This window comes from Ictalurus furcatus, chromosome 9, assembly GCF_023375685.1.
Source record: "Ictalurus furcatus strain D&B chromosome 9, Billie_1.0, whole genome shotgun sequence".
Classification (NCBI taxonomy): Eukaryota; Metazoa; Chordata; class Actinopteri; order Siluriformes; family Ictaluridae; genus Ictalurus; species Ictalurus furcatus.
In genome coordinates this window covers 8,283,117-8,296,843 of record NC_071263.1, presented here as the reverse complement: position 1 = coordinate 8,296,843, position 13,727 = coordinate 8,283,117, and the positions used below count along the sequence as shown (strand labels likewise).

General features: G+C 40.0%; 1 protein-coding gene across 3 annotated transcripts in view; it reads left to right on the top strand.

The window, feature by feature from the left end:
* Positions 1-212: 212 nt before the first annotated feature.
* eif2ak4 (eukaryotic translation initiation factor 2 alpha kinase 4) overlaps positions 213-13,727 on the top strand; it is a 67,874-nt gene continuing 54,359 nt past the window's right edge. The window contains exons 1-8 of one of the 3 annotated variants that reach the window (XM_053632986.1): positions 213-1,039; positions 1,669-1,784; positions 4,665-4,767; positions 8,564-8,737; positions 9,007-9,087; positions 12,418-12,560; positions 12,772-12,872; positions 13,489-13,646. In XM_053632986.1, coding sequence (XP_053488961.1) covers positions 908-1,039; positions 1,669-1,784; positions 4,665-4,767; positions 8,564-8,737; positions 9,007-9,087; positions 12,418-12,560; positions 12,772-12,872; positions 13,489-13,646 — 1,008 coding nt within the window. In that variant the 5' untranslated portion in view covers positions 213-907. The remainder of the gene's footprint in view (positions 1,040-1,668; positions 1,785-4,664; positions 4,768-8,563; positions 8,738-9,006; positions 9,088-12,417; positions 12,561-12,771; positions 12,873-13,488; positions 13,647-13,727) is intronic. The other 2 variants (XM_053632985.1, XM_053632983.1) reach the window with 2 other exon arrangements.

Sequence of the window (13,727 nt, the reverse complement as noted above, 5' to 3'; positions counted from 1 at the left end):
AATATCGAACGTCCAACATCAAACCAACTTTATTCCAGTGCATCGCCAGTGTCAGTGACTAATACATTGGATTTCACAATTACGTATAAATGATCTATTAATACAACCAAAAAACTCCTCTTGTTATAAACCATTTCACAGTTCACACCTCGTGTTATTTTATACTGGTTAAATGTTGTCAAATGAAGTCAATTTAGACCAAAGTGTTTGATAGAGTTGTCTGCAGGGTTGCCAGGTTTTCCATAAAACCTGCCTACTTGGATATTTAAGAGTCCTTTAATATTTTGTGAATCAGTATTAAGACTGAGTGAATCAGTATTACGACTAAGACAGAAAAGCTGTTAGTCACAGCTCTGTTTGTGCGCAATGTACGCGTGGATAATTATATTCAGTAAAACATGTATGAAACATGTTTAAAAAAAACCTGGAAACGCCATCACCAGTACACCAACACGTCTCATCTACTGCCTCAGAATTGGTCAAGAGAATCTCCTCGTTCTGTGCTGCCATTGGTTAATAATTCAGGCTCCCACAAGAATAACCATTTTTTAGGCAGCATTCTATTGGCGGACTGTGTGTGAGTATGAACTAATAGCCAATCATGGCTCAGAAGGCGGGATTTGTCTGAGAAAAAGATGCGGAAATAAATAACGTTCAGCGTGTTACGTCAGTCCTGCGACGGTAAAGACCTGACGACTTCCACGCGCCAGCGTGCAATGTATGTTTTTACTGCGCGACGTTTCCTTCTATGATTAATTGAAGTTTATAGCCGCTATGTTTTTGACGTTCGCGTATTTTGCTGTCTTCGTTGAGGAAAAACGGTTAATATGTTAGCGTGAAAAGTTTGTTTCCGCCACTTTGTTTTGAAAGGGACGTGAGCGAGATATGTGTTCAGTGTCACAGAATAATGAGCGGTTCTCCTCTTAACTCTGCGGATGGAAATGAAGACTATGTAGTGCAGCAGGAAAATGAGCTGGAAGCCCTCGCGTCTATATTCGGAGATGACTTTCGGGACATCCGGACTGAACATCCGTGGAAGGTGCAGCAAAGTTGATGACGTAGTCATACAACTAAGTAGATTGAAGTAGCAGGAAGAAATTCCAGTTTGCTTAGATCTTTCAGACCCACAATCATACAAATATGTGTTAAGACAAAGGTTCTCAGTTCTCCCTGGTTCTGGATTACACCATGTCCTGCACGTTTAAGTGTTTTCCCTGCTCTGACACACCCACTTTAGCTCAGGAAGGGCTGCTTAGTGAAGGAAACTCAGGGAAGACACTCAAATGTGCAGGATCTTGGTGGAAACCAGTGTCTTTTAACTGTCTGGATCTAAGTTCTGGCTTAGACCAGTTAGTCTTCCTCTGCAGTTGCCAGATGCAGTCGGTTGATGATTTCCAACAAGTACATTGTAGAGGTCGACCAATTCTGGTGTACATGTACAAGCTTTTACAATAAATAAAGCTTTGAAAAGTGCATAACTGGTCCGTAAGGTCTGATTATTTACCTTTTAAATAATTTTTTAAAAATGTGCTCTATATTCACAATCCCAGGTGAAAGCTACCAGGAGAAGTAAGGTTTAGTACCTTTATTGAGGTGTTCAGAAAGTAACATATGTACCATAAACGTACCACTATATATTTTGACACACTTTTTTATTCCCAAATTCAGATTAAGCGTCCTCCAGAAGTGTACCTGTACCTGCGCCCCAAAGGTCTGAGCCATGGCCAGGAGTGTTACGTGACTGTGGACTTGCATGTCAGATGTCCACCAACGTATCCTGATGCGTAAGTTTGCATGCACCCACCTCCGCCACTGCTTCTCATAGAAGTCCCATCTTCACAGTTAAACTCTTCTTTACACTACTGTTTTCGGCCTCGTTTTATTGTCACAGACAACACAACGTAAAATAATACACTGTAAAATAATTCTGCAAATTGATATTGGTCCTCTTAAAATGCATAATAATTTAGTGTCATTGTGACCAAACACACCTGACGACGAAATTCTGGCAGTGTCAGAAATATGTGTGCTATATTCTTCTTACTTCAAGCACACTTTAAAGAATGTTGTCGGGCCACAAATAGCGCTGAAGTTATCTTTTTCACATTTTAAAATGTACAGTGGTGCTTGAAAGTTTGTGAACCCTTAAGGATGTTGTACTTTTCTGCATAAATATGACCTAAACACATGGTGTTGTGCTGTTCTTTAAATAAAACAGGGCGCTCATTCACGCCTGATTAGGGCTGCAACAACTAATCGAAATAATTGATAATTCATTGTTGATTATTTTAATTTCATTATTGATTAGTTGGGTTTGTGATATCACTTCACAATGGTGAAAAATACGTTTCTATGAATAAAACACATCTGGAAAGTGGAGATCACATAGTGAGCTGCTGCGGGAAAAGTGCACGATCCAGGTCGTCTAAAACAGGTAAATGTTTTATATTAAGCCCGTCATACAAACTCGTAAGTGTATTAACGTGGCTTGTTGTGTCAGACGCTGCGATAGATGCGTGTGCTGTTTTAATGTGTTCCATAAATGTTTTCTTCAGTGCAGAAATGATATTTTTACCTTTATATACTTATCTGTAAATGTTAGAAATTCATGCCAGTATTTCCATTTTACATAAATGCTCGTCCTGCCAGCAAGTGAGTCTCCATTAAACTGTTTAAATTAATAAAATTAAGGGCACCTTGCACCTCCAGGTTTGGGGGTTCGATTCCTGCCTCCGCCCTGTATACATGGCGTTTGCATGTTCTCCCCATGCTGCGGGGGTTTCTCCGGGTACTCTGGTTTTCTTCCCCAATCCAAAGACGTGTTGTAGGCTGATTGGCATTTCCAAATTGTACGTAGTGTGTGAATATGTGTGTGTGATTGTGCCCTGGGATAGGCTCCAGTCTCCCCTGCGACCCTGTATAGGATGAGTGGTACAGAAAATTGGATGTTCACATAAGTTTTCTGATGTAGATACAGTTGCGTCCAATGTGAATTCTATGTAAGAGCAAATTGAGCAACAGTGAGTGGCTCACAGTACATCAGTACGTCATCTGCATATCTGTATTTCTCAGTTTCTGGAAGTTTCTTATTATAACCCCAGCAGTCGCACACTGGTTTGTTCTGTACTTGGAAAACTCTATTTTAATGCAGCACGCACCAACCACTGTGCATTTTGTTAGTTTGACGGTGCGATCACACATATACAGCAGTTTTATCGCTGCAAGTCACCAGTCGATGTACTATGAAATCGTCAGTAGGTGTTTGTACTACTGATTGCCATAGTAACATTTATCAGCACAACCAGCGTTCCACTTTTGACAATAAACCAGTTTTTTTGCTGCTAAAAAAATTATACGTTCTGGAGGGAGAGTTTATGTATATAAAATTCACCAGTGTATACATGCGGCCATCTATCTATGGACAAAGCACAAGCACCGGACTGTCTAGGTCCATGAAACAATTTGAACTTGCAGGCAGCGTGGCGGATCTCGGATGACGTGTGCTCTACTGTCTTCACTCCCATTGGTAGTCGCTGCACCAAGTCTCTCCAAATTTGCATAAAGTTGTTATTTTCTTAACTTTGTCATGTCGCTGTATACGCACCACGTCTAGTCAACAGTGGTCGCTGTTGCTCATGTTTTTTGAATGGTCTCTGGTAGGGCTGCATGATTATGGCCAAAATGATAATCCCGATTATTTTGATCAATATTGAGATCGCGATTATTTATCACGATTATGAAGTGAATTAGAGTTAGTGAAGGAGAGCGGCAGTGTACTGTATGTTTACAGACCAAACAGTTGCTGATTGGTGAGGAATTTTTTAATAAAGAAGTTTGAATTAAACCCACCTTGTAGCGTTAGCATTATTATTACTCTACGTGAAGCCGCTGTGTCTACACGAGCAGGTGTAAGTTCAGGTCATTTTGCGTGATCAATAAAAGATGGTGGTTTGTGAAATCAGGAATTTGAAGATGATGATGTTCAGTGTTACTCGTCATCATAATGGCTTCTCTGCAGTATTTACACACGTGTTCGGTTGACTGAGGTGATGAAAAGCAGTGTGACAGTAACTGTTGCTCGGTGTAGATGTATTTTGGACTTCCTGTAGTTTTTATTCCGATTGTATTATACAACTCCGAACAGGTCACTCGCACTAGTGTTAATAAATATTTATTCACAGTCGCACAAAATACTTTCAGTCACAAATGCAAGTGAAATGGTTGCTCTGTAGAGCCCTGAGTTTACCTGTGAATTTTTTTCCTCTTCGGCGTGATGTTTAATGTCCCCGAGAACCTCTGTAGTGCCATTTAGCATAATGTCATGATTTCTCCTCGCGCAAAGCGCTGGAGCTCGAAGCGAAGCTGGCAGCTCCAGCGCTAAAATGCTAATGCCATTTCAGGGTTTTGGCACTACAAAATGACGTCATCCCTGCACCGCTCTATGGTGATAGGCTGTAAGTGTAGGAAGCGCTTGACTTGATCTGCAGCAGAGTTTTAGCGGAGGACGAACTTTAAATGCTAATATCTCTGTCGATCATGTTCATTTAATCGTGGGCAGTCAAAATCGCAATCGATATTCGATTAATTGTGCAGCCCTAGTTACTGGTCACTTCGTCACTGTATGTGTGAACATACCTTAAATATCTCTTTCTCTTGTGCGCCAGGCCTCCAGAACTTGAACTGAAGCATGCCAAAGGTCTCTCGAATGACAACCTCCAAAACCTGCAAAGTGACCTGGCCAAGCTGGCCTTGGACCGATGTGGAGAGGTGAGTCAGTTAACAAGGCAAGACCTTGAGAGGAAAACTGTGGGGAAATTATCACAAGAATTTGTGTGTGAACAGCGCTAAAACCAAGAAACAGGACTATGTCTTGATGGGTCTTTTGATATAATCATGAGTGATAAGTGAAAGCTTCAGTGTATTTGCCAAGGCACATTTTCTGGTTGGCTGGACACATAATTGATTAGATTAAAAAGTGGTAGCAAAAGTAATGTAATAATGTATGGTGAGCTAGTTAGCTAGTGAAGTGCATTAATACAGACTAGGGATATTACTGACATTTGTTACCACTTGTTTTTCGTTTTGTGTTTTCGAAAATACCTGCATGTATGCAAAAAATACAAAAACAATTTGTAAGTGCTCACATGAGCACACCAGCCCAGTGGTAGTATGTCTCGAACTGTTATGTTAAAAACATCAAGAATAACTTAAGCATGTGCATTGAGGAGATGGCATGAAGGCAACATGCCAGAAAAAAAACAACCTCGCCAAAAGTTTCCAAACAGAAATTGACACAAACGATGATTTATTTGCTTTCTTAAACGTAAACCTGTCCACACAAAAACAATGGAAACAGAGTTTTACAAATTTTTGGAAAGCTTTGTTTTCAGTGACCTAAAATGCTGTTTTTGTGTAGACTGGGCCTTCGGGAAATGAATTCCCAGGAGGGGATGACTGTGTAGCCGTAGTCCTTCTGTTCTTCTGATAACGTTTTATGATGTAGCACATTATGCTTGTGCTGTTGATTAAAAGTCAAGAAGTCATTGGTGAACATTTCACCTGTGAGCTGTGGTGTTTTCCACTTCTGATTACATGTTTAAACACAAAGTTATATGACAGTTTTGTGTTGTGCTTGATTTTGCTTGGTTTCGTCTGTTTACACCTACCTGTGTGTTCCTGATCCAGATGAAAAGACTGTCTCCCATGTTCGTAATTAATTTGCCTAGTAAATACTGTTCTATCATCAGCCAGATTGCCTCAGCCAATGTATATAGTGCAGGAGGTGGTGGGAAAAAGTAGCATGCGCTATAGTTACACCATTGAGATGCGTCATACCATCATGAAGCACATTTTGTTTAAATGGAACAAATTTTCCTTGCCTGGTTGAACCTAGTTGTTCATCAGGCTACTATGACTAAAAAATCAAGTAGTTTGGATATGATCTGTATCTGCATATCCTGGGTGCCCCTAGACACCCCTCTTTCCTGTTTGTAATGGGACTTTGCATTTTTTAATCCCAGGGGAAAAAAGTTTAAAGGCTGCAGGTTTGAATGACATAAAGCCTGAACATACCAGTAAAGGGATGCTGATTATCCCAGGTTTTAAATGTGACTATTATGTAGCTTATGTCTATCACATCCAACACCAGGTGCACACGACTGTTCAGTGTTTAATGTGTGAAAAGGCAATACATTTTTCTGCTTGTACTGCCAATCGGCCTTGACTTTGATTTGTTTTTGTAAGTGTGTGAGAGAATGTGTGTGTGTGTAGAGGCTCCTGCTTATCAGCCTGGAGTGTTTATTAGCAGACTGAAGGGGACCTAGTGAGCTGTACTCTGGGAGAGGGTCCTTGGGTGCTCGTTACTAAGAGCTAATGTGGTAGTAGAAAATTGGGTTGTTTCAAACTTGCCTTTTTTCCAGATCCATTTGACCTGAGAGTTAGACATGTTTGGTGAAGTGCAAAAGCTGTTTTAGAGCCCAGGGGCAGTCCAGAGAACCAATTTTTCTTGAAAACGTTGGTATTGGGGCTCTTTTCCACTGAAGAGTGCAATCTATCCACTCTCCGCACTGCATGACAAGGAACGTGATTGGTTCAACTCGTACTATTTCTTCCTGTTTAATGTTTTGTGATGGCAGGGAAAGTGTTGTTATGGACAGTGAATGAGACAGAACTCCTTATCCATATATATTTTCTGGTTAAACAGCAGAGCTCCTTTAGTAGAAGACTCCTTCAGCCCCACTGTAGAAAGAAGCGGTACAGGAGGTCGTTTGTACCAGCAGTGATCACACTATACAGCAGCTCATCACTGTGCTGGGACACTATTTTGCCCTGAACCAGTCTTAGGATCAGCTCATTGGACAATAGTTGCACTTGAACTACTAACATCCACTATTCATATCCAGATCCAGTGTCTCTTTACTTCCATTCAGTTTTTTGTTTTCACATTGTTTACAATGTTTGCACTGCCACTTTAATTCCACCTAAGTGTGCTGCTTGTATCTACAACGTTTACACCCTACTGCCCTACCACATCGCACTCTTACGCTGTATTCATTTCTTTTCTTATTTTCTTTCATTTATAATATGAAATATACTACGAACTCTCTGTACTGCTGATGTATAAATCAATCAATCTATATATCTATCTACTAATCAGACTTTCAGAAGGCTGGAGCACTGTAATTAGCTCACCTTTGTGGCGAGAGTACTTGCACCTCTCATGCTTGACTGTTGATACCAAAGGATAACTGAGTGCCTACCATTTTGCAAGTCTACATACACAAAAGTTACTTATGGAATTGTGCTGTCAATCCATGGTTCAGAAGGAATTCTTCTGTGTGAAAAGAAATCTGATTAATGAGCCCAGGACCAGCCCTGGGTGTGGTGTCGGATATTCGGACCAAGCTTGAAAATGTCCTTAGTTGGCAGGGAGTTGAGGGTGTTTTTTTTTTTTATTATTATTATTATTATTATTATTATTATTTTCTTAAATAAATAAATCTTTAAATAAAATAACTTTTTCAAGTTTTGTTTCACTCCTGGATTAGAAATAAAAATCTACTGCCTGAGGTTGACTCCTTCATTTATTCTTACACCAAAACCAAAAAGGTTTCTGCTGCTAAGGATGGCCTGACATGCAAAGCCTAAAGATCACCATGAGATAACTGTGGATAGGACCACATAGAAACCGTTAAGATGACTGTGGATGTTCTTCCTTGGATAGCCGTAGGACTGCAACTGTTCAGAACAGTTTTGCACTGTGTAGTCATTAAGCAGTTAATAACTTCAGTTTGAGCCAATAAACTTCAAGCTAAAACTATAATGATTTCAGAAATGACTCTGATGCTCATACTCATAGGTTCCTGTTAACACAATTGTACTTTTTGACTATATAATGTACACTTATAAAAGAGTCTGGTTCCTTTCAAGGTTTCTTCCTCGTGTTGTTTCAGGGAGTTTTCCCTTGCCACCGTCACCTCTGGCTTTCTCATCAGGGATAAATATATAAATATCAAATTAATATCCGAAATGTATGTTTCTGTAGAGCTGCTTTGTGAAAATATGCTATACAAATAAAATTGAATTGAATCATTTTTCAGTATTCTGTGCAAGCAGTTTTAATATGCTTTTAAAGCTTCTACACCACAGCTTGAACTTGTTTCTGGTGAAAACCTCCATCACTGTCAAAATTTATCACTGATTCTTTGGGACATTCGTGTGGTGGTCATGGAAAACTCATCCGATATTGCTGTGTAAACAGAAAAATAAATGTCCAAAAGGTATCTGGTTTGGGAGAAAACCGTTTTTTCTGCCTATATCATAATATTTTACCAAAACAATATGCAAATTTTTTTTTTTTTTTTTTTTAAATTTTCATTTGCCTAGGCTGTTTTTATAAAGATCACATTAGATCTTAGTGTTAAAAAACAGACAGTCTGCCTAAACATGTGTGCTTTTTAGACCGTGAATGTCAGCATTTGGTCAAGTTGTCGAATAAATGCGTGCCGGACATAAGCCTAATCTATTCTATCTTTCTCGGTCTCTCTCCACTTCCCCTCTGCAGGTGATGATCTATGAGCTAGCAGACTTTGTGCAGGGCTTCCTTACAGAACACAATGTTCCACCTTCTCGCTCCTTTCATGAGGAGATGCTGAAGAATCATCGGCGGCAGCAGGAACGCCTGGCCCTTGAGGAGCAGCAGAGGATTGATCAGCGTCGGAGGCAGGAAGAACAGATGGTACGTCACTTCCACAGTTACATAACCACTTAGTAAATTTTAACGATGCCTTACTGTATGTATCATGGTTTTTAATTACTGACAAAGTAAATGCCATTTGCAGTCATGTACTACTCTGTTTTCTTGTTGTACAGTAGCTTTGTAACAGAGATGTTAGCCAAGCTCTGATCATGCTAGTCTCCATACATATATCACAAACAGGAATGTGCTTTTGGTTAGAAATCTCCTACGTTCCTCTGTGTGCTAACTGTTTTATAATATCTCAACAGCAAAATGAAATACTTGCTGAAATTCAGAGACGAGAAGAGGAGAAGCGAGAGGAGAAGAGGAAGAAAGAGTTGGCCAAGTTGGTAAGATTTTATTCTGCACATAAGTTATTCAGCATTTCAGTGTTCGTAACTAGACTACTGCAGGGCCTTGGCAAGGGATGCTCAGCACACTTGTGATTCCCTTGTCATACACTCATCCACACACATGCTCATTCATACAAATGATCCAATCAGCCATTTATGTTGCAGCAGTGCAGTGCATAAAATCATGCAGATCCAGGTCAAGAGCTTTCAGTTAATGTTCAACATTGGGTAAATGTGATCTCAGTGACTTATTAGTTATATGAGTTAGTTACCATAGCCTTTCTGTTAGTTTTTCAGTCTAATCATTCTTCCCTGACCTCTTTTGTCAACAAATTAATAGCCTGGCGTTTAATTAATGGCCGTAGGGATTGTAATGTCCTTTTATGCGATGTTATTAGGAGAACTTTGCCATTTACATAGCTGTACATATTACATATGTACTCATGCAATGTGGAAAGCTAAGAATCTTGTGATTTGATTGATATAAACTGTATAAAAATACAATCACAACAGCAGCTACAATCACCATCTTTGTCAAACAACCAGCAAACAAACAAACCGTAACACCAAACGGAGCCAACTCACCTTTGAAGCCAGATAGCAGTCCACTGATGGATAACATCCCGACAAAAACAGTCTTGTTACACTGTCAAAGGTCCAAGCAATCAAATTATGTAAAAATATTTAGTCCAAAACACATTTTAGATCAATAAATCCACAAGAACTGCTGCTGCGTCGTTCCAAATCATCTCAGAAAACCTAGTTGTTCTCCATATCTCCCCAGCGTGCGAGTGAACACACCTAAACTCTAGAGCTCAAAATGGCCTCCGGGCTCAGACCTATAGAGTGACACCTCATTTGAACCAATAGGAGCTTCCATGTCCTGTCTATAGGCTTCAAAATTGAATGATAATCTGTGCTTCAGCAAGCTCCTAATAAAGAAGCTGATGATTGTAAGTGATTGATGTTTGACAAATGAAGAACCCTACCTTGTTAAACAAATATACACCGATTAGCCATAATATTAAAACCACCTGTCCTAATATTGTGTAGGTCCCCCTTTTACATCCACAACAGCTCTGTCCCATCAAGGGATGGACTCCACAAGACCTCTGAAGGTGTGCAGTGCTATCTGGTCCCAAGACGTTAGCCGCAGATCCTTTAAGTCCTGTAAGTTGCGAGGCGGGGCCTCTATGGATCGGACTTGTTTGTTCAGCATGGCCCACAGATGCTCGATCGGATTGAAATCTGGGGAATTTGGTGGCCAAATCAACACCTTGAACTCCTGGTCATTTTCCTCAAACCGTTCCTGTACAATTTTTGCAGTGTGGCAGGGCGCATTATCCTGCTGAAAGAGGCCACTGATACTATGAAAATACCATTGCCGTGAAGCAGTGTAGTTGATCTGCAACAATGTTTAGGTAGGCGATACGTGTCAAAGTAACATCCACTTGAATGCCAGGTTTCCCAGCAGAACATTGGCCAGAGCATCACACTCCATTCGCCGGTTTACCTTCTTCCCATGGTGCATCTTGGTGCCATCTCTTTCCCAGGTAAGCGATGCACACACACCTGGCCATCCACACGATGTAAAAGAAAACATGATTCATCAGACCAGGCTGTGGTCCAGTTCTGATGCCCGCGTGCCCATTGTAGGCTCTTTCGGCAGTGGACAGGGGTCAGCATGGGCACTCTGACCGGTCTGCGGTATACGCAGCAAGCTGCGATGCACTGTGTGTTCTGATACATTTCTATCATAGCCAGCATGAACGTTTCAGCAATTTGTGCTACAGTAGCTTATCGGTGGGATCGAACCAGACGGGCTAGTCTTCGCTCCCCTAAATGTCTTGGGTGCCGTTGACCCCTTTGCCGGTTCACCAGTTTGACCCGTGTCAGTCACTCAGATCCTGACGGTTGCCCATTGCACTGCTTCCAACGCATCAACTTCGAGAACTGATTGTTCACTTGCTGTCTTATATATCCCACCCCTCGACAGTGACATTGTAACGAGATAATCAGTTATTGACTTCACCTGTCAGTGGTTTTAATGTTATGGCCGATCGGTGTATATTTATTTAGCTGTAGACCTCAATGGCTGCATGATCTTAGATATGAATACAGGGGTGCACAAATAATAAATTCATTAGCCAGAGCACTGTGCAGTGTAATGTCCCATGATTTGTACATTCAGAAACCCAAATGACTGGCCTGAAAAGTGGTAGCTAACATGTTCTAATGTATGGCATGATGGTTAGCACAGACTAAGAGAAATGAGAATATAAGGGGGGCGACTGTAGGCATAGTGTTTATCCTCTCCTAAAAAAAATTATTCATGTAGCATGTTGAGTTCATGACAAAACGTCACCCAGTCTTAGAGGCAAACTTTTCTGCTAGAAGGTGTGGTGTTCTGCTCCTGCATTGCACATGAATTATAATTTGAGTATTTTCTCTTGAAGTGTTTAAACCCTGACATGACTGTTAAATTGCAACATGCATACCTAAGGAAAACTTTTGTTTGGCAAAAGTCTGTAAGAAGTAGGCTTTGTTTTATTTCTCTGGTTGTTTTTCCTCTACACGTCTGCCAAGTAACTATGAATGAAAAACCATATAAACATTAAAACTAGGGCTGGGTATTGTGACCAATTTGGTGATTCGATTCTTATTTATGTGTTTTCAATTTGATTAAAAATTGATTAGTTCTCAATATTTCATTTCAAATGTTAGTTTTGCAGACATGGAATCCATGTTTTAATATAAATGCTGGTAACTGAAACCCTCCTACTTGGCTATATTACTGAAATACACATTCACATAACAATAGGGCCCACACAATTATGTTTAATTACTTTTTACTTTTACTTTAAGTAACAAAGATTGTAATAAGAAATCATAAATGTGCATCAGTGCACACAAGGTAAGCACAAACTGCACACTGCACATTACTGTAAAAAAATTAAATAAAAACATTGTAAATGTGCAACAGTAAAATTCATTAACAACTTGAAACATGTTTAAAAAATAAAACAGTTTTCAAAATTCAAAATATTTATAGCTGGCGACATTTTCAGGACGAGAGGCGAACTACAGATAATAATCACACCCTCTCAAGTAAAGCACGCTCATTAAGAATCGATTTGGGGATTTCCCGAATCCATATCAATTAATTAAATTGAAAATCGCTTAAAATCGGAGAATCTAATTTTTTTATTTTATTTATTTTTTTTTCCACATTTTTTAACCAGCCCTAATTAAAACCTCCTTGTCTGGGCTACTGGTTTGTCCACCTCTGTAATATGATGCTGACAACTCAAGTTGTTCCTCATGTAGGAGCGTTTGGAGAGTGTGGCTCAGCCGACTGCCGGAAGCCCAACGTCAGGCAGTGCCGGTTCCCCTGTACCTCCTACTGAGACAATGGAGAACAGAAAAGGAGTTTCAAACAGACGTCGCACCACTTCCAGCAGCAGACACAGGTGTGGGCAGGTTGCCTTCATTTGTTTTACAATAACTCCGACCAATATGAAAATGTGATCAAAAACATTGACCATTTTTAAGGAGCTAGGAGAACAGTTAAGGAGAACATTCTAATAAGCACTAATCATCTGTTACTTCAATTGGGAATTACTGACTGGTGAACCTGATCAATTGATCTCTGAATACATTGTATGGATTTCCACTGATAAGGCGAGACACGTACAGTGAAGACAATCCAAGTCCTCATGAAGTCCTGCACTTCAGCAATAGTGCCATGGGCGAGATCCTGGTTCACAGAGGAAAATGTATAGGTAAGTTTTCTCAGTGTCTTATTGATTTCTTCTTTGCTAAATCAGTGAATCTCAACTTGATCCCATTTTAAGGGCGCAAAATTCTCATACACAAGTTCCCATAAATAGGAGCCAGCAAATGTTTTGGTTTGTTGGCTGTGAACGCAGAGCACATTTTAAACCAAAAAGCACAGTGGCCTGTGCACGTCGTGACTTGGAGCATTCATTTCTGTGCTTTTGTTCTGGTTTAGTAACTATAAGATGCAAATACCTGTAAATATTGTGGCAGTTTGAACTTTCATGAAGTTTGGAGTGGATACTGCTGCACTAGGTTACAGACTGAAATGTGAGTTATTTTCTGTTTGGATAATGATTAACGTGGCAGCAATATGCACACAGCGCCACTGGGTTTAACTCCAAATTAAAGGAAGGTTTTATTATTATTATTATCACATAAATCAAGTTTATGAGCATAGAACTACATTATAAATAATCTTTGGTAAAAATATTCTGTGACCCCACCTACCACATCTCAGGTGACCCCAAAGTTAAGAACCTATGTGCTAAATCATTATGGACATGAAGCGTATATCAGCCATGCTTTGTAAGTTTATACGTGTGTTTGTGTGTGTAAAAGGCGAGAGTAAGAGGCTGGGCCGGAGTGTGTATTATGCCCTCAATGCCACCTCGGGAGAGTTTGCTGTTGTGTATGAATGGATCCTTTGCTGGAACAAGAAGATCGGGAAATTCTTCACCAGCCAGGAGAAGGAAAAGATCGAGAAATGTAAAAAACAGGTAGGGACTGTTTATTTTTTATTTATTTACTGGTAAATATTCGTATCATAGTTTTGTTACATTATTATTGTGACATTAGAA